General features: G+C 43.5%; 2 protein-coding genes across 7 annotated transcripts in view; one reads left to right on the forward strand and one right to left on the reverse strand.

Annotated features, from left to right (window-relative positions):
* LOC134632897 (ryanodine receptor 2-like) overlaps window positions 1-22,037 on the reverse strand; it is a 274,812-nt gene that overhangs the window by 184,183 nt on the left and 68,592 nt on the right. The gene's annotated exons all lie outside the window — the stretch shown is intronic.
* On the forward strand, window positions 10,263-12,756 carry LOC134633403 (cell cycle control protein 50A-like). Its single transcript, XM_063482253.1, has 2 exons — window positions 10,263-11,263; window positions 12,744-12,756. The coding sequence occupies exons 1-2, from the start codon at window positions 10,263-10,265 to the stop codon at window positions 12,754-12,756; spliced, it is 1,014 nt and encodes a 337-aa protein (XP_063338323.1).

A 22,037-nucleotide genomic window follows, 5' to 3' on the forward strand; every position in this document is an offset into this window, starting at 1 on the left:
TTCCTGTTGGACTAATATTATCAACACAGAGCAAAGAGATAAATGCATCTTCAGACCTGGATGTGCCCATTTTCTTCTTAATCTTTCTGCTCTCACAGATCAGAACAGAATCAGCATTAGATTGGAGTATGTTAATTAGATAAGTATAATTCAAGTGATTTAAATATTGTTTTGTTTTTATTTATATTATTTGAGCCTGCTTTTGCCTCATTCCTGCTAAATTACTTTATTAAAATATCTTAAATGACTTTTATTTTAAATTGTGGACATTCACTTTTTCGCCCTTTGTGAAACAGTATAGGTCAAAATCTACATCAGTATAAGCAGCTCTTACAGGTTACTCTGGCCTCTAACAGTAACACACCCCTGGGACCCTGGGAGAGCTTCACTTTAACACTCAGCTCTCTCTTCATCATGACGGACCGTAGCAACGAGCCAGACACCCCATACTCCCAACGCACCTCCTACGGGAGACCCCTAGGGACACGGTCAAATGCCTTGTCCATGTCCACAAAACACATGTAGAGTGGTTGGGCAAACTCCCATGCACCCTCCAGTATCCTCAAGAGAGTAGAGAGCTGGTCCAGTGTTCTGCGACCAGCACGAAAACCCCTTTGTTCCTCCTGTAGCCAAGGTTCAACTAACAGACGAACTCTCTTTTCCAGCACGCTGGCATTGACTTTACTGGGGAGGCTGAGGAGTGTGATCCCCTTATAGTTGGAGCACACCCCCTGGTTCCCCTTCTGAAAGATGGGAACCACCACCGCCCCTCATCTCCAAAACGCAGAAACAAATTAAATCAGTTTTGGGGTTTTTTTTTGAGGAGGCAGACATTGTCTCCAGACTGATGTGATCTAGAATTAAATTTCTATATTGATTAATTCATAAGCTGTTTTTTTGACTTCCAGTTCATGAGAAAAGTTTTCTTAGCAGTCCATAAGGAACATATGTGATGTATTTACTTATCTAGTTCACTTTTTTCACCTAAGATGGACAGCTTGGGTGAGGTTGGGATCCAGCAACTAAACCACGTCGTCACATATCCAGAGCCTTTTGACAGGTGTGCAGGACCATATATTCAATTCAATTCAATTCAATTTTATTTATATAGCGCCAAATCACAACAAAAGTCGCCTCAAGGCGCTTTATATTGTACAGTAGATAGCACAATATTAAATACAGAGAAAAACCCAACAATCATATCATATGACCCCCTATGAGCAAGCACTTTGGCGACAGTGGGAAGGAAAAACTCCCTTTTAACAGGAAGAAACCTCCAGCAGAACCAGGCTCAGGGAGGGGCGGGGCCATCTGCTGCGACCGGTTGGGGTGAAAGAAGGAAAACAGGATGAAAGACATGCTGTGGAAGAGAGACAGAGATTAATAACAGATATGATTCAATGCAGAGAGGTCTATTAACACATAGTGAGTGAGAAGGTGACTGGAAAGGAAAAACTCAATGCATCATGGGAATCCCCCAGCAGCCTACGTCTATTGCAGCATAACTAAGGGAGGATTCAGGGTCACCTGGTCCAGCCCTAACTATATGCTTTAGCAAAAAGGAAAGTTTGAAGCCTAATCTTGAAAGTAGAGATAGTGTCTGTCTCCCGAATCCAAACTGGAAGCTGGTTCCACAGAAGAGGGGCCTGAAAACTGAAGGCTCTGCCTCCCATTCTACTTTTAAATACCCTAGGGACAGCAAGTAGGCCTGCAGAGCGAGAGCGAAGTGCTCTAATAGGGTGATATGGTACTACAAGGTCATTAAGATAAGATGGGGCCTGATTATTTAAGACCTTGTAAGTGAGGAGCAGGATTTTGAATTCAATTCTGGATTTAACAGGAAGCCAATGAAGGGAAGCCAAAACAGGAGAAATCTGCTCTCTCTTTCTAGTCCCTGTCAGGACTCTTGCTGCAGCATTTTGGATTAGCTGAAGACTTTTCAGCGAGTTTTTAGGACATCCTGATAATAAAGAATTACAGTAGTCCAGCCTGGAAGTAATGAAGGCATGAACTAGTTTTTCAGCGTCACTCTGAGACAGGATATTTCTAATTTTAGAGATGTTGCGCAAATGGAAAAAAGCAGTCTTCATATTTGTTTAATATGTGCCTTGAAGGACATGTCCTGGTCAAAAATGACTCCAAGGTTCCTCACAGTGTTACTGGAGGCCAAGGTAATGCCATCCAGAGTAAGAATCTGGTTAGATACCATATTTCTAAGATTTTCAGGGCCGAGTACAATAACCTCAGTTTTATCTGAATTAAGAAGCAGAAAGTTAGCGGCCATCCAGGTCTTTATGTCTTTAAGACATTCCTGCAGTTTAACTAATTGGTGTGTGTTACCTGGCTTCATGGACAGATAGAGCTGGGTGTCATCTGCATAGCAGTGAAAATTTATGCTATGTCTTCTAATGATGCTGCCTAGGGGAAGCATGTATAATGTAAATAGAATTGGTCCTAGCACTGAACCCTGAGGAACACCATAATAGACCTTAGTGTGTGAAGAGGACTCTTCATTTACTTGAACAAATTGGAGTCTATTAGATAGATATGATACAAACCACTGCAGCGCAGTACCTGTAATACCTACAGCATGTTCCAATCGCTCTAATAGGATATTATGATCAACAGTATCGAACGCTGCACTGAGGTCTAGCAGGACAAGCACAGAGATGAGTCCACTGTCAGAGGCCATAAGAAGATCATTTGTAACCTTCACTAAAGCTGTTTCTGTGCTGTGATGAGCTCTGAAACCTGACTGAAACTCTTCAAATAAGCCATTCCTCTGCAGATGATCTGTTAGCTGTTTGACAACTACTCTTTCAAGGATTTTTGATATGAAAGGAAGGTTGGAGATTGGCCTATAATTAGCTAAGACAGCTGGGTCTAGAGATGCTTTTTAAGTAAAGGTTTAACTACAGCCAGCTTGAAGGCCTGTGGTACATAGCTGATTATTAGAGATAGGTTGATCATATTTAAGATTGAAGAATTAATTAATGGCAGGACTTCTTTGAGCAGTTTTGTAGGAATGGGGTCTAAAAGACACGTTGATGGTTTGGAGGAAGTAATTATTGAAGTTAACTCAGAAAGATCAATTGGAGAAAAAGAGTCTAAATGAATATCAATGGTACTGAAAGTAGCTGTAGATAATATTACATCTGTGGGATGATTATGGGTGCTTTTTTTTCTCTAACGAGTAAAATTTTATTTGTGAAGAAGTTCATGAAGTCATTACTAGTTAACGTTAAAGGGATTGTTGGCTCAACAGAGCTGACTTTTTGTCAGCCTGGCTACAGTGCTGAAGAGAAACCTGGGGTTGTTCTTATTTTCTTCAATCAGTGACGAATAGTAAGATGTTCTGGCTTTGCGGAGGGCTTTCTTATAAAGCAGCAAACTATTTCTCCAGGCTAAATGATGATCCTCTAAATTTGTGACACGCCATTTCCTCTCCAGCTTACGAGTCATCTGCTTTAGGCTACGTGTTTGAGAATTATACCACGGAGTCAGGGACTTCTGATTTGAGACCTTAGTTTTCACAGGAGCTACAGTATCCAGAGTCGTAGGTAGTGAGGAGGTAAAATCATTAACAAGATAATCGACCTCTGTTGGAGTAGCGTTCAGATAGCTGCTCTGCTCTGTGCTGGTACAGGGCATTGAAGATGATAACAGTGGGTGGATTATATTCTTCAACTTAGTTACAGCACTTTCAGAAAGACATCTACTGTGATAAAGTCGACTCTCCACTGCTGTGTAATCAATTATTGTAAATGTAAATGTTATCAGGAAATGATCAGACAGCAGAGGGTTTTCAGGAAACACTGTTAAATATTCAGTTTCTATGCCATATGTTAAAACAAGATCTAGAGTGTGATTAAAGTGGTGGGTGGGTTCTTTTACATTTTGAGAGAAGCCAATTGAGTCTAATAACAGATTAAATGCAATGTTGAGGCTGTCATTTTTAGCATCTACATGGATGTTAAAATCACCCACAATAATTATTTTATCAGAGCTGAGCACTAAATCAGATAAAAAGTCTGAGAAATCAGAGAGAAACTCTGTGTAAGGCCCAGGTGGACGATAGATGATAACAAGTAAGACTGGTTTCTGAGTTTTACAGCTGGGGTGGACAAGGCTAAGCATCAGGCTTTCAAATGAATTAAAAGTCTGTCTGGGTCTTTGGTTGATTAATAGGCTGGTGTGAAAAATTGCTGCCACACCGCCCCCTCGGCCTGTGCTTCGAGGTTTCTGGTAGTTAGAATGACTCGGGGGTGTTGATTCATTTAAACTAACATACTCATCCTGCTGCAACCAGGTTTCTGTAAGGCAGAGTAAATCGATTTGTTGGTCAATTATTAAGTCATGTACTAACAGAGACTTGGAGGAGAGAGACCTAATATTTAATAATCCACATTTCACTGTTTTACTCTTTGGTTCAGATGTGGATTCTGTATTGTTCTTTCTTTTTGATTTTTTATGTTTAAATTGTTTATTGCTGGTTTTTGGTTTGTTTTTTGTCTTTTTGGGAGCTGACACAGTCTCAATGGAGATGGGTTTTTGGGGGGGTAGCAGGAGGAGAGAAGCTGCAGAGAGGCGTGTAAGACTGCAACTCTGCTTCCTGGTCCCAACTCTGGATAGTCATATTTTGGGGGGTTTAATAAATTGGTCCATATTTCTAGAAATGAGAGCTGCTCCATCCAAAGTGGGATGGATGCCGTCTCTCCTAACAAGACCAGGTTTCCTCCAGAAGGTTTGCCAATTATCTATGAAGCCCACATCGTTTCTGGGACACCACTCAGACAGCCAGCAATTTAAGGAGAACATGCGGCTAAACATGTCACTCCTGGTCTGATTGGGGAGGGGACCAGAGAAAACTACAGAGTCCGACATTGTTTTGGCAAAGTTACACACCGATTCAATATTGATTTTAGTGACCTCCGATTGGCGTAACCGGGTGTCATTACTGCCGACGTGAATTATGATCTTACTGTATTTACGTTTACCCTTAGCCAGCAGTTTTAAATTTCCTTCAATGTCGCCTGCTCTGGCCCCTGGAAGACAATTGACTATGCATATAGTTCTCAGCAGAGTTGTCTTTGCAATGGCCACATTTGTTTGAGTATGTAAGGCCCATTTGGAACAACCTTTGTCCTCTATAGTGTGCTCTGTAGAGAATTTTGTATTGTACAAGTTGTAAGTTGGGCTTTTCTGAAGGTGTTTAAGCGTATTGTGTCCAGAATGTTCTATCTGGATTTATGGAAAGATCTTGCTCCCAGCTGATGGTTTGGAGGGATATTGATTCATCAGTTTTAAACAATAGCTTATAATTTTGGGCAATAGGCATTTGAGGGTGCTGATATTTAAAAATTGTGGGACCAAGTAGGTATTTCTAGATTCAGTTGATTGGGATTAAATTTTTTCTGTATCATGGACTTTAGTTACTTATATTAAAGAAAGGTATTGTTGCTGATTCTATAGTTTGATATAGAACTTTCCTTACTTTTTTTACCCCTTTCTCATGCCACGATGAAAAATTTAATATTTTCTTTCTCTGACAAATATCTGGAATGTTCCAAATGGGTGCTAATTTACATGGGATAAGTGAATGCCATGGTCCTCCAGTCCTTCCCAGTCAACCTGCCTTTTCTGCTTTGTTTTGATCCCGTTGTTCCCTGGACAGTTTTCCTGCCCTAAAGCCAGCCACATACTCACTTGCTGACGATGATTCTCATCACAGGCACACTATTTCACATAATAGCTGGACTTCAGCCAACACTGAATCATTGAATGACACAGTGCCTGAACAGTCAGTCAGTGCTATGGTGAAAGATCCCTTGTCCTTCGTTGTGGTTAGCGACCCAATTATCGTGTCTTGTTTAGCCAGGACAACAATCGGGAGAGTGTCGAGAGAGCCGTGCACCACTTGTAAATATTTCTGAAGGGATTTTTGAGCGCCACAAATCGAGAGAGGGATTCACTCTGTGGGAGCTGGGAAATCATCACGGAGGGAACCACGTTTTTTGGGACTGCTTCGCACGTCGTTGCTTGTTTCTTCACTGTAAATAAATTCACTGTCGCTTCTCAGGAAGTACTAATTTGGGTCCTGTTTCTCCCACAAGCTTGACAATGAAGACTTAATTTCTAAGATTAAGATATGTTAAGGCTTTTAAAGCAGTTTTGATGCTTAATATTGGAGTTTATAATTGGCAAATGAGAGATTTTTACTTGTCCACAGAATGCTTATTCTAGGGCCAGCCAAGCCCTGTCTAATATAAGCTTGGTTTAATCCATTTTGAAACATGTAGCAATCTATTGGATAAGAAGTAGTGATAAAAATGTGCTAGTTCTAGACCACCATTGTGCTTTGGGTTTTGTAGAATATTTAGACTTATCTGTGATGGTTTATTTTCCATAAAAATTTAAGTTTTGTTGGTGTCATCTGGGGACCACCGCCTCATTAGCACGCCATCCTGCAGGAAAAAACGGGGAAGGGTTGCACTTTCCCCAGCAGTGACAGCAGCTGTAAAACAGGAACTCAAAGACTTGTCATTTTTCTGTGATTTAAACAAAGTAAGAGAGGGTTTATTAGGGGTCAGAAAAAGCAAGTGCTTTATTTTAAGCGGAATCATTGTTTTAATCATGGCAACTCATCTGCCCTATTTTCAGACTGTTGAATTTACATGGACAGTGTGCATTAATAAGTAAATACCTGCAGAGGGTAAGGGAAGTCCTGAGGAGTCAGCTGAATAGATAGAATAAGTTCCAAACAATCAACACCTATGTCCTGTACTTGATCACCTATGTTGGTGATCAAGTACCCTGCTGGGGTAATAAGCTGGCCAAAGGAGGAGACAGAAGCCACTGACATCAAGACCAGGAAGCTCCTCGCTATGCTTGGAGGGTTTCACCCCAAATCCAGCACCCTGAGATGGTGCGCTAAGAGGAAGGAAGGAGTCCAGGATGAGCCAACCAACATCCATGAGTACATCAGAAGATGGCCACAACTGACTGTGTGATTAGTGAATACCTCAGGCAGCAGAAACCCAAGAAAAAAGGAGCAAAGAGAAGAACCATCATGGAAGGACAGGACCCTGCATGGTATTTACCACCAGCAGATAGAGGAGGTGGCTGACATCCAGCAGTCCTACCAGTGGCTGGACAAAGCTGGACATACATGGAGCACCATAACCAAGTGGCCAGCATAATATACAGAAACATCTGTGCCGAGTATGGCCTGGAAATGGGATACCTGCCCAGGATGGTCAAGAATGACTGAGCTAAGATCCTGTGGGACTTCCAGATACAGAACTGTATCAACAAACTGTTGATTGTAACCAACCAGATAGTGATGGACAAGCAGAGGAAGACAGCCATAGTGGTATAAATGACAGCAACATCAGGAAAAAGGAAATTGGAGTAGTAAGGGTTGAGAGAAGAACTTGAGAAGATGGGTGAACAGTGAAGGTAACAGTGCTCCCAGTGGTAATCAGAGCACTTGGTGCAGTGACACTCCCTCCCAGCAGATCCCCCTAAGTAGCTCCAGCTAATCCCAGGAACAACATCTGAGAGCTGAGAGCGCAGTCCTAGGAAGAACTTAATGTACAGTAAATGATGCGATGGATATTAATGTGATATCAATATCTACTTTAATCTTTAAAATCTTGATAGTATTGTTAGAATATTAACAGAAGTAAGTTTGTTGCCTCAGGCTGTTTCTAGAAGTCTTCTGAGTTTATTATATGTCTGCTGCTTCAAGAGCAGGAGGATCAACCTATGGTCTTCTTCAAATTCAGACTTAATTTACACAATTATCCACAACATTGAGACAGTAATGATAAAGACCTAACAGCAAGTGATACTGAGAACTTCAGAGAGGTCACCAGGCACAGGTTCATAGCATAAATACTAGTATTACGATGAATACATGTTGTTGGCTTCTCTAATTATTAAAGGAATTATGAAACTATAGTTGCCATGGTAAGTGACACCATGCATTATAAAGCACCTGGACTACTGTTAAATCTCACATGGTGTAATTTGACTGTGTAGCACAAATGCTGTGGCTTGTTCTGTCAGTGCAACCTAACTTGACAGAGTACCTTCATTTTAACCTGACGACAAAGCGCCAATGATGTTACATCAACAGCAGTAAATATAGATTAGCATTCTTTACACTGATGCTAGAAAAAAGGTTTTCCTTGTAATTTTACAGTGTTGTATGCATGATGTGTCAGAAATCAGTTCAGGTTGGTTGCCTTAATGTGTCAGTATATGCCTAGATTTACATTTGTAAGTGCATGTGTTTGTTTGTGTCTGCAACTGTTTTTCATGGTTCTCGCATTGATACCTACTCAGTGTAAGTGTAGTACCACTAAAGATACCACTACATCTGCACTGTGTACCAAGTTGCCAGTCTACCACAGTTTATCAGACTCACAGCTAACCACCAAATTTGAATCACCACAAAACTGTTCACATGAATAAAGCAGATATTTAATCAAAGTTTGAGTCATAATTTTCAAGAATTAGTCATGCTAACTACCTTTGTTGTAGACATTTAGGTAACAATAGAGTTGCACAAAAAGCATATATCAGGGAAAAAGGCATGCAGCTCTCTTCAGCATTACAGTACAAGTTTTACATGACTCATTTTGCAAATTTATTACAAGCCTGGCTGAAAGGGAACACAGAAATTAGCTATCTGAAGTGTCACTTTGCTGAAGCCATTTGGAATCATTATTTAGCAAAGCTCCACTGCTTAACCAATCATCCTGTATAAGTTTTTTTGTGTAAAGCTTCTGATAGCTTTGGTGTTTAAAATAAATGTACCTGTATAAACATGTACCTATTTGTAGTCTCAAACCTTTTCTGCAATTGCTCTTATTAGAAGCTAAAAAAACATTATGCACTCTATTTCACAATTTTATTAACATTTTATAACAACATTTCATCACTCATCATCCAGGTGACTTCTTCAGTCTCAGCTGACTGCAGGTTTCCCCAACATTAGAAACATTACATTTGCATAATGACTGAAACCAGCCCACTGAAGGAACAATGAGCTGGGAGGTCAGTTCCTTCTACATTAATATTGAAATTGCTGTGACAATTGACCAACAACCACTGATCAGTTGGTCACTGATCAATGACCATTGATGTCTGTGAAGGTTCTCAGAAAAGAAGATCAGACACCAGCGAGGGAGGATAAGAAAGACAGACGCAACAACATTGTCATCCCCTACGTAGCCGGTGTATCGGAGAAACTCAGGAGAGTTTTCTCCAAGCACGACATCCCAGTGTATTTCAGACCCAGCAACACACTCAGACACAAACTGGTTCACCTGAAAGAAAAAACTCCTAAACACAGACTTAACAACGTGGTGTATGCTGTACAGTGCAGCGAGGAATGCCCAGACCTCTACATTGGAGAGACCAACCAGCCACTTCACAAGCGCATGGCACAACATAGAAGAGCCACCTCCACAGGACAAGACTCAGCTGTTCATCTGCATCTAAAGGTCAAAGGTCACTCTTTGGAGGATGCCAATGTTCACATTTTGGACAGAGAGGACAGATGGTTTGAAAGAGGAGTGAAAGAAGCATCTATGTCCACTGTGAGCGACCATCTTTGAACAGAGGCGGTGGTTTACGACACCAACTGTCTGCCGTCTATAATCCAGTTTTGAGTTCCCTCCCCAGATGCCTTAACGCCCACTCACACCCTGGGCCATCTGACCTCAGGAAATCACATGATAGGGTGGGGCCAGGTTTCACAATGAGCTCACCCGAAACCCTGGCTCACTGTGACCCACAACCGTTTTCACACCTTGGCTCATGTGATTAGAGGATCATCAGGGGGTCCTTTGTCCCTCTTTGGGGGGAAACTCCCACTGGGTTTAAATCTGGGACTCTCCACCATTTGACCCTTAGAACTGAAGAAGCTTCTCGGATGAGAGGTGAAACGTCTTCAAGCAACTTAAAGAAGTCCAGACGCTTTTCTTTGCAAGCTCCTTAGACAATGACCATTGATCAATGGCCATGGGTACCATTCACAGGGAGGTGGTGATCAGTGATCACCCTTAGTGATCCCGTATGCGTGTCAGGAGCAGAGATGGGCAGTAACGCATTACTTGTAACGCGTTACTGTAATCCGATTACTTTTTTCAAGTTTTCAACATTGCGTGCAGCTTTCAGGTCAGCAGTAACTTGAAATGGTTTTCCAGCCTTGTGTTTTCAGTCTGAAGCAGTAAACCGACAAACAGAGCTCTATGATGGCGTCGAGCTACAACGCTAAGGAAGAGGACGGACACCACTCCGGCGCTTCGAGCGCTTCGAGCGGCACTGGCGTTTCGAAAAATAACAAACCGGACAACACGGCGTTCAAACAACAGAGACTTCCAGCCTGGCAGCCCATCCTCACAGCAGGTAGTGTGCTGCCGGCTTTTTTCGTCATTGGGCTAATCTTCATCCCGATCGGCATCGGCCTGTATGTCACATCCAACAACATCAAAGAGTTTGAGATCGACTACACTGGTGTGAGCAGTGATCTACACTGCTACATCTGTGCAAAGAACTTCACCTGGAACTCCACAGAGCCCTGTGGCTGCACCGTCAACTTCACTTTGGACCAGCCGTTTGAGAGCAAAGTCTTCATGTACTACAGCTTGTCCAACTCCTACCAGAACCACAGACGCTATGTGAAGTCCAGGGATGATAGACAGCTGAACGGTGACCAGTCTGCTCTGACGGACCCCAGCAAGGAGTGTGAGCCGTACCGTAAGAGCGGCGATGTGTCCATTGCTTCGTGTGGGGCCATAGCTAACAGCCTTTTCAACGACTCTCTGGTGCTGTACTACGTCGATTCCAACAACAGCAAAAAGGAAGTTCCTCTGGTAAAAAAAGGCATTGCGTGGTGGACAGACAAGCATGTGAAATTCAGGAATCCCGCTGGAAACAGCAACCTGACTTCAGCTTTCCAAGGCGCAGCAAAGCCGGTGAACTGGGCGAAACCGGTGTACGAGTTGGACCCGTCGGATCCCGATAACAACGGCTTTATCAATGAGGACTTCATCGTGTGGATGCGCAAGGCTGCATTGCCCACCTTTCGGAAACTCTATCGCATCATCCAGAAGAATTCTGGCGCCACCCCAACTCTCCCCAACGCGAATTATATGTTGAACATCACCTACACTTTTTGTCTACATGAGATGCAGGAACAGTCTGTGGAGCATGAGAAACCATACTTCTTACTCCTATCAAAGGGAACAAGGTGGGATTTTACATCTTTTAGAAGTTTCTCAAACGTGATCATCAGCAGAGATCTCATTTCAACTGATTTAACTGATTTATTTATTCCATATCACTGGTTTATTTCCCAATTCTCTCACTCCCCAAAGAGATTGGGTACTAAGAGAAATCAGTCTGTAACCCTACAAAAAAAATCTGTGAAAAGAAAATGTTTTATTGTTCTTTTGCTTCTTCTATCTGGAAATGTGCAACCTAATCCCGGTCCAGATTGCAAATGCTTAAGTACTCCTTGTGATTTTAAAACTCGAACAGGTCTTGGTATCACTCATTTAAATGTCAGAAGTCTTCTTCCCAAACTTGATTTTGTGAAAATTTGGATGAAAGAGTTAGATACTGATATTCTTATATTATCAGAAACCTGGCTTACAAAATCAATTACTGACAAAGACATTGCAATAACGGGCTATAATCTTTTCCGTTGCGACCGCCCCAGAAAGGGTGGCGGTGTTGTAATTTATGTAAAAAGCAAATTCCATGTTACTGTCGATTCATCTGTATCAGTTTGTAAACAGTTTGAACTTCTTGCACTCAAGCTCCAACTTTTCAAGGGCTATTTTATTACCATTGTGGGCTGTTATAGACCCCCCTCAGCTAGTAGTGAGGCTTTAGTTTCACTTAGTGAAAAACTATCTACTTTAAATTTTAATGAAATTGTGCTGGCCGGAGATTTCAACTGGGACTGGTTGTCCTCTGTCTCAGACAGTTTTAAATCCATGTGTGATTTATATAATCTCACACAACTAATTTACAGCACAACTCGTCCAAATCTCAAATGCCCAGAAAAATCATCACTTATTGATTTATTTTTAACTAATATGCCGTATAAATATTCTCACACTGGGGTTTTTGCAAATGATATCAGTGACCACTGTGTGGTAGCTGTAGTCAGGCAATCGAAGCTCCCAAAATCAAGGTCACAAATAGTTTTTAAACGAGATTTTAAGCATTTCTGTGAGCAAGCTTTCTTTTATGATTTATGGGAATATAACTGGAATAGAATCTACCTGATAACTGATCTTGAGCTGGCATGGAATTATTTTTATGACACTTTTATCAAAATTATAAATAAACATGCCCCTATGCGCAAATTTAGAGTAAAATGCAGAAACAACCCTTGGTTTTCTCCTCAGCTCTCCAGTCTACTCAAAAAAGGGATGCTGCCTGGGTTACGGCCAGAAAAACTAAATCCGAAGCGGATTGGCTGATTTTTAGACAGCTCAGAAACCGTTCAACTTCCTTAATTAAAAAGGCCAAATCAGAATTCTATCTTTCAAAAACTACTAAACATTTGAATGATCCTAAAAAATTCTGGAAAATAATAAAATCTTCTTATGGGGACATAACTACAAATGAGATGCCAGCCTTTGTTGTAAAAGACTCCTGCACTTTAACAGAGAAATGTGACATTCTAAACTGCTTTAATGAGCATTTTGTTTCTTCAGGATCTCTATTTGAATCTTTATATCCAGATTTAAAACAGCTTAATCAACAAGAGGCTCTCTCTGCAACCACTCAAACTGAATCTGTGGTCCAACCCTTCAGTTTTTCTCCGCTAAATGTTTTTGAGGTCCATAGGGCTTTAAATCTGTTGGATCTAAATAAATCTGCAGGACCAGATCAACTTGATCCCTATTTTCTTAAGTTGGCTGCAGATTTTATAGCAGAACCAATAACTTACATTTTTAATCTTAGCCTTTCGAGCAGTGAGATCCCTGTAATATGGAAATCTGCCTATGTTCTCCCTTTGCTGAAAGGAGGTGATCCTACAGATGTTAATAACTACAGGCCCATATCTAAGTTGTGTGTTCTAGCAAAAGTTCTTGAAAAGTTCATTAGTGAACAACTGAAAGACTTCTTGGACAAAAATTCAGTTCTTTCCCAACATCAGTCAGGATTCAGAAACAACACAGCACTATAACGGCTGCTATTAAAGTGGTTAATGACATCGTTGATTCAATGGACTGCAAAAAATACTGTGCTGCTCTTTTTCTTGACTTGTCAAAGGCTTTCGATACAGTTGACCATGCTATTTTATTAAATAGACTAAACAACATTGGTCTATCTGTAAATGCTGTAAGTTGGTTTTCAAATTACTTGTCAGCAAGAAAACAATGTGTCCATGCTGCTCGGTCTTCTTCCTCTTTTCTCCCAGTATCCAAAGGAGTTCCGCAGGGCTCTATATTAGGGCCATTGTTATTTTCTCTTTACATAAACAATCTTTGTGATAATTTGTCAAATGCTGCATTTCATCTTTATGCAGATGATACAATTATTTATTGTTCATCCCCTTCAGTATCACAAACCCTGCAATTTCTGCAGTCTGCCCTTGATGTAGTTCAGTCCCATTTAACTCAACTTAAGTTGGTGTTAAACCCAGAGAAATCCAAGTTCATGTTATTCTCAAATGGCAAAGAGTTGTTAGCTACGTCTCCTAAGATTAAAACAATTCAAGGAACTGAAATTGAAATGGTCACATCTTACAAGTATCTAGGGATCATTATAGATCAGAATTTGTCATTAAAAACTCACATTCAAAGGCTTGTGTTGAAGTTAAAACTAAAATTAGGTTACTTTTTTAGAAATCAATCCTGTTTCTCCCTCCAAGTGAGAAAACACTTGATTCATGCAACCTTTTTACCTTTATTGGATTATGGTGACTTGCTTTTTATGAATGCACCTGCCCACTACCTAAAGAGGTTGGATACTGTGTATCATTGTGCTTTACGTTTTATTACTGGCTATGGAAATCTTGTACATCATTGTTCTTTGTATGCTGCTGCTAAATGTCCATCTTTGCATATTCGCAGACTCTCCCATTGGTTGATCTTTATCTATAAATCTCTCCTTGGGCTGGTTCCATCTTATTTATGTGTTTATATGTGCAGAAACCACAACCAATACAGCCTTCGTTCTTACAATACAATACAGTTGATTGTCCCTAGGATCAGAACAGAATTGGGGAAAAAGGCTTTTAAATACGCTGCCCCTGCTTCCTGGAATGATCTGCAGAAGGAACTGAGATTATCGGAATTGGTTACCTTGGGAGAGTTTAAGTCTGTTTTAAAGGAACGAGAGAGTGGCTCTTTTACTCAGTGTGATTGTTTTTAATGTACTCTTGGTTTGATCTGCTGTTGTATATTTTGCACATGTTGTTATGGGATATTGTATTTGTTTTGAACGTTGTATATTTATGTGGTATGCGTATTTTGACTTTTGTTGTCATGATGCCAGGTCTCTCTTGAAAATGAGATTTTAAATCTCAATGAGATTTTTTACCTGGATAAATAAAGGACAAATAATAAAATAAATAATAACGAGTAAAGTAAGGGATTACTATTGCAAAAACAGTAATTAGATTACCGTTACTTTCCTGTAGGAACGCTGCGTTACTGTGTTACTAAAACTGTGTGCAGATCAACAATGGATAATATATCGAGTGCGGGAGAGAGTATGAGCGTGCAGCGTTTAAAGCGTGGAAGTACTGACCTTACTTTGAGTTTGATTCCATAAAAAGTAACAAAAACATTAGTGTCCGTTGTGCGTGGGAAGAAAACTTCTTTTTACAGCGAAAAAAACCCCTAAACTTCCAAGCAAGCACCAAGTGCGCTACGACATAATGGGAAATTCACAGAGAAACTCGCGGATTCTTCAACTGACCGCTGCGGCACACCTGCACCATGGCAAACCTCCGCCTACCCCACTCCTGCTTTACAGGTGAAAATAGAGCAACAGGACCGCTAGTCTTTGATTTGATTTATTTTCTGCTGTGTTTTACTTGCATCTATTTGAAAGAGTGAGTGTAAACACAAAAAAAATATTTTATTTTATGTGCAGGAATGTGCAGAAAATAGGTTTAAATGTTAAACAAATTTCTTCCAGTCAGAGAATGTTGCATATAATTACATTTTTGCTTGATGCATAAAGTTAAAAGATTAAAACTAATATATCAAAATTTTAAAAAGAGACTTTTCCATTTGATCACATTATATATGATGGATTATGCAGAAAAAGTAGAATTGGGCTGAAAGATCTATTTCTTTATTACCTATTCAGGTTGTAAATCATGTTTTTAAAAAGTAACTAAGTAACTAATTAATTAATTACTTTTGAAAATAAGTAATCAGTAAGGTAATGGGATTACTTTTGGGGGGAAGTAATCAGTAATTAGTTACTGATTACTTTTTTCAAGTAACTTGACCACCACTGGTCAGGAGTATTGGAACAGTTGAAACACATTTTCTATAAACACCGCGTCTCTGTCACTTTTAAACCCCCAAAAATTGGTCCACCCCAAAGATCGGGTCCCCCGACACAAACAGTGACATAAACATAGTGTACGCTGTTAAGTGCCAGGAGGATTGCCAGGATTTATACATCGGGGAAACCAAACAACCTCTGGCGAAGCGGATGGCACAACACAGAAGAGCTACCTCATCAGGCCAGGACTCTGCAGTCAATGATAAATGATCAGTGGTCATTGATCATTTATCACTGACCATTGATCAATGGTCATGACAATTTACAGATTAATGTTCAAGGAACTGACCTCACATCCCATTGTTCACTCAGTGGTGCTAGTTTCACTCATTATGCAAACGTACTGTTTGAAACCTGCTGAGACTGAAGAATTCATTTGAATGAGTAAAGTGATGTTTCTCCCACTAAAAACGCCACATCCAGATGAACAGCATCAAGTTTTTGGGATTTCCTTACCTGGATGATTGGGCATGCATCAAGACATTTTATAACAACAGTGAAATAAAGGACAATGGGACCGCATCAGTGAACTATAACTTATTTGTACTGCATTTTTCTCTGGTTCTCCTGTCTTCACTGGAAGCCAGATCTCCAGTTTAATAGCCACTGCCATATGGGGAACTGAATATTCAATCTGGCTGATCTTGCACTTTCGTTCTTGTTGATTCTGGGAAAGTCAATCACAATTTCCACAGATGCAAAGTTCAAAACCACAGACTGATTTTCTGTAGTTCTATAGCTTGAATTCATATCATACATGGACACATAAATAGTTTTCAAGTTTGGCAATAAAAGGTTCTACTCATTGCAGCAGATAAGTGCAAGCAGGGACACCAGTCATTTCTCATTGTGCTCTGTCTAAAAAAATATCCCTGTTATGTTTCTGCGTCTGCCTCAATCTCCTGAATTTTGTCCTATACACCACACAGGCTGTTTACTCCAGAGATCAGCTGATCACCCTGATGCTGGCTGGCAGACCCACAGATGTACCAAATGAAATCTGGAGGAAAACACACTGAGGATACAGATGTGGAGGACAGAAGAGGAGAAGGAAGGAGACGTTGAGACAACAGAGGCTTGAAGAGAGAAGGAGGTACAAACCATGTCTGCTGTCTATTATAATGGGGAACGTTTGGTCGCTAGTAAACAAGATGGAGGAGCTAACAAGCGCTAGCACGGAGTCAGAGAGAATACTGGGAGTGCAGCTTGATGCGTTTCACTGAATCATAGATGCACCAGGATATTCCTGACAACAACGCATCCGCGGAAGTCTTCCAAACTGTTTGGGCCTGCTGGGACAGCGCTGTGAGCGGTAAGTAGAGGAAGAAGGAGTGGGGCTTGCCATTCTTGTTAACAACCGGTGGTGTAACCCTGCCCGCATAACAATCTAAGAACTGATTTGTTGCCCAGACGTTGAACTGTGCGCTGTTAGACTCAGGCCATATTATTTGCCCATTACTCATGTAATCTTGGTGGCTGTTTACGTTCCTCCCTCTGCCGACCTCACTGTGAGAACATCAGTGGGCTCACTGAGTGTATCACTGACCACATAAACTTCTGCACAGACTTCATTGTCCCAGCTAATTGTTACCCAAATAACGAGCTGTGGATGACTAAGGACATCAAAGCCCTCCTCAATGACAAGAAGAGGGCTTTCAGAGAGGGCAAAAAAGAGAAGGTGAGAAGGGTCCAGGTGTTACCGAAGGACAAGATCAGAGAGGCTAAGGACAATTACAGGAGAAGGAAGTGGAAACTATCACTTTCATTCACGACCAGGTTCAGAGGCAAATGAGGAGGCTCCACTCAGGTAGGTCTGCGGGACCAGACAGAGTGAGTCCCCGTGTCCTCAAGGCCTGTGGCCCCCAGCTTTGTGGAGTCTTTCATAAACTGTTCTTGTTGAGTCTGAGTCTGTAGAGAGTCCCAGTGCTGTGGAAGACATCATGCCTCGCCCCTGTACCAAAGACGCCACGTCCCACATCATGAAGACCCTGGAAGGACTCATCCTGGACCAGTTCCGACCCATAGTCAGAACACATCAGGATCCCCTTCGGTTTGCTTACCGGCCCCACCTCGGAGCTGAGGACACCATCATCTACCTGCTCAATCGTGTCTACGCCCATCTGGACCAGCTGGCGAGCACTGTGAGGTTCATGTTTTTTTTTTTACTTTTCCAGTGCATTCAACACCATCAGGCCAACCCTCCTGGGTGATAAGCTAACAGCGATGCAGGTGGATGCTTCTCTGGTGTCCTGGATTGTTGATTACCTGACAGGAAGACCACAATATGTGCGTCTTCCACAGTGTGTGTCTGACAAGGTGATCAGCAGCAACACAGGTGCACCACAAGGGACTGTCCTCTCCCCCTTCCTCTTCACCGTCTACACCACAGACTTCAGCCACAGCACAGAGACCTCCATCTTCAGAAGTTTTCTGATGACTCTGCGGTGGTTGGATGCATCATCCAGGGTGATGAGTCAGGCTGTGGTTGACTCCTTTGACACGTGGTGTGAGCAGAATCATTTGCAGCTAAACGTGGCAAAGACCAAGGAAGACCAGGAAACCCTTGATCCCTGTTTCAATTGAAGGAGTCAACGTGGACATTGTGAAGGGCTATAAATACCTTGGAGTATGCATAGACAATAAACTGGACTGTGTTAAAAACACTACTGCACTTTACAGGAAGAGCCTGTAAAGTGCAGTAGTGTTTTCTGAGGCAGCTGAGCTCCTTCAACATCTGTCAGACAATGCTCAGGATTTTCTGAGTCTGTTGAGGGTAAATCTGAGAATTATATGAATAAATATATGTACAATATAAGAGTATGTGCGCATTACTGAATGTGTATACTAAATATGTATATCTACGTGTGTGTGTGTGTGTGTGTGTGTGTGTGTGTGTGTATACATATTTTCAAAATTAAATAGAATAAACAATAAAATAAAATATACAGAGGTTGGCAGTTGGACATGTGCAAAACAAGTGGCATTTATATACAGTATGGAGTGCATAATGTTGAAGTTCTGGTAAGTAAAGGTGAGGTGTCTATGAAGTGTTCAGCAGTCTGATAGCCTGATGGAAAAAGCGGTGCTGTTGCCGTACCAGGTGGTGATGCATCCAGTGAGGATGCTCTCACTGGCACAGCGATAGAAGGTCCTGAGGATGCGGGGGCTCATGCCGAATCTTTTCAGTCTCCTGAGAAAGAAGAGGCGCTGCTGCGCCTTCTTCACTATTTTGTTTATGTGTACTGACCACGTAAGATCCTCAGCCAGATGTTCACCAAGGAACCAGAAGCTGCTCACTCTCTCCACAGCAGCGCCGTTGATGGTGATGGGGGTGTGTACTCCTCTGCACCTCCGGAAGTCCACTATCAACTCCTTTGTCTTTGCGACGTTGAGGGTGAGATGGTTGTCTTGACACCAGTGGGTCAGGGCGCTGACCTCCTCCCTGTAGGCCGTCTCATCACCGTTGGTAATAAGACCCACCACTGTAGTGTCGTCCGCAAACTTCACAATGATGTTGGAGTTTCTAGTGGCCATGCAGTCGTAGGTGTAGAGTGAGTACAGGAGAGGGCTCAGTACACACCCCTGTGGAGCACCAGTGTTCAGTGTGATGGGGGATGAGGTGGTGCTGCCCAGCCTGACCACTTATCGTCTGTCAGACAGGAAGTTAAGGATCCAGCTGCAGAGGGAGCTGCTCAGTCCTAGATCCTGCAGTTTCCTGTCCAGCTTCGAGGGAACGATGGTGTTGAATGCTGAGCTGTAATCTACAAACAGCATTCTCACATACGTGTCTCTCTTCTCCAGGTGTGACAGGGCAGCATGGAGTGTCAGGGCTATGGCATCATCAGTGGACCTGTTGTGGCGGTATGCGAACTGTAGAGGGTCCAGTGAGTCGGGTAGTGCAGAGCAGATGAAGTCCCTGACCAGCTTCTCGAAGCATTTGCTCACGATGGGGGTCAGGGCTACGGGTCGCCAGTCGTTCAATGAGGAGATGGTGGAGGATTTGGGTACAGGGACGATGGTGGCCATTTTGAAGCAGGCTGGGACTACAGACAGAGAGAGGGAAAGGTTGAAGATGTGTGTAAACACTCCAGCCAGCTGAGCTGCGCGTGACTTGAGGACGCGGCCGGGAATCCCGTCCGGACCAGTAGCTTTGCGTCTGTTCACCTTCCTGAAGCACTTCCGCACATCCTCCTCAGACACAGTGTGCGCACTGACGTCATCCGCGGTGCGCGCACTGTCCGGTTGTCACGGACCCTGCTCTGGAGGACTCGGGGGTCCGTGAGCAGGATGGATTATTATTATTGTTATTGTTATTATTATTATTATTATTATTATTATTGGTATTGTTGTTGTTATTTGGGGATGTGTGTTTTTCTGCACTATGCTGTGTTGTTCGGTGTTCCACTCATTATTTTGTAGAGGCAGGGTGTGGGTGTATACATGTGTGGCTGGAGGATGGAGAACAGCCACATGCAGGCCTGATGGGTGTGGCCCTGCAGGCGGACTGGCCACACCTGAAGTTCCTGCCACACACCTGTTGGTGATCAGGGCTCGTCGGGGGAGCTACTTAGGAGAGTGTTGGAGCTCCCACCGGCGTGGGATCATTGCGTTGTCATCCCAAGTTAGTGTGTGTGAGTGTAAGTCTGTTCGTGTGTGCCGCGGGGGTCAGTGTTGACGGCTGTTTCTGTGGTTTTCCTGCAGGAGGAAAAGTGGACCGGAAAGGCAGCACGCACGGGGTGTGCGGAAACACGACAGCGGGGAGCACGAGCACAGACGTCGGAGGGGAGCACACACACGGGAGTCAAGGGAGCGATGGGGAGTTATTGTGTTTACAGCCTTCACTGTAAATAAAGTGCACTGTTTGCATCGCAGAACCATGCGTTTTGGGTCCTCATTCCAACACTCCCCACGGAATGCCCTGGCATTCCGTGACAGAATGATCCCACCAACCACCATGGACCCAGCAAACTCAGGAGTTGCCACGGAGGAGAGATCACTCTCGCGTTTATGGGATTACTGCCGGAGCGTAATCCAGGCTGTAGACCCACACAAGAGACATATACAGGTAGTGTTCTTTGACAATTATCTCTCATCCACTACCTTTACCATGAACTTTTTGGACACTAACAAACTTAAGCCATTGGTCGCTAGTTTAAGGGAGAGCTCTAGTTTTGAATTATTCGGCTTGGGTGGCCCGAGCGAGGAAGGTTCGGCTGCTCTCCTAGAGGCTCTAGCCGCTTGGTTTTTCGCGCATCGGCGGAGGGCTTTCCCGTCGATGCTTGCGGCACAATTGTTTGATCCTCCATTACAGAAGGGATGTCGCCCTCGCCATCATCACCCCATTACACCTCGACCCACTCCTGCGGTTTCAGCCCGGTCAGCTGGCAACGGACCGACAGCACTCATTACCGCAGTGAGTAAACCTGACTCATTTGTTTCTCTTAATCCTGTCATTGAGAATCAAAACGCAGATGAACAGCAGAGGACGGTTTCCATACACCCGGCCCCGCCTTCACGGAGGAGAAGGCGTCCTCGCAAGCAGCGTTCAGCTACATCTACACTCACTCCGGTGCTGGTTGAAGACTCAGGACCAGCGGCTCTGGACGCCACAGTGAGTAAAATGGACTCTGCCGGTGTTGTAAGTTCCCTCCCTGTGAACGTGGAAATAGAGAATATAGCCGCTACGGCAATTAACAATAGAGAAACTGTTTGCCTTACCTCCAAAAACTCAGAAAATGTGCACTCTGAGACTGTGAGCCTGGAGCTAGGGAGCTCAGAGCATGCAGACCCAGATGACTTTCTGGCCCAGTCTGGCCACATGGAGACGGAGGTTCTCCCCAGGGCTTCCCCAGAGGTCGAACTGGAGGCCTCAGTTGCCTCTGGACCCCTGGAATTTGTTGAGCCAGCTGTAACATTTTCTTCCTCTCCACCCTTCATGATTGCCATATCACCCTCAACTCAGCCTGCTGCCCAGCTTGTAGGTCGGCTATCATCCGCTTCGCCATTCCCATCAACTACACTGCCATCATCTCCACTACCTGCTGCTGTGTCACCATCATCACCGTCTGTAGCTGCACCGCTGCTGGAGCAGCTCAGCGAGCCCGCGGAGCAGGAGCGGGAGCAGCTCAGCGAGCCCGCGGAGCAGGAGCGGGAGTAGCTCAGCGAGCCCGCGGAGCAGGAGCGGGAGCAGCTCAGCGAGCCCGCGGAGCAGGAGCGGGAGCAGCTCAGCGAGCCCGCGGAGCAGGAGCGGGAGCAGCTCAGCGAGCCCGAGCTGGAGCTCAGCGAGCGGGAGAAGCCCGCGTCGCCAGCCGTGGAGCTCAGCGAGCCCGAGCTGGAGCCAGCGCCGCTGCCGGAGCAGCTCAGCGAGCCCGAGCTGGAGCCAGCGCCGCTGCCGGAGCAGCTCAGCGAGCCCGAGCTGGAGCCAGCGCCGCTGCCGGAGCAGCTCAGCGAGCCCGAGCTGGAGCCAGCGCCGCTGCCGG

This window comes from Pelmatolapia mariae, linkage group LG8 (assembly GCF_036321145.2).
Source record: "Pelmatolapia mariae isolate MD_Pm_ZW linkage group LG8, Pm_UMD_F_2, whole genome shotgun sequence".
Taxonomy (NCBI): Eukaryota; Metazoa; Chordata; class Actinopteri; order Cichliformes; family Cichlidae; genus Pelmatolapia; species Pelmatolapia mariae.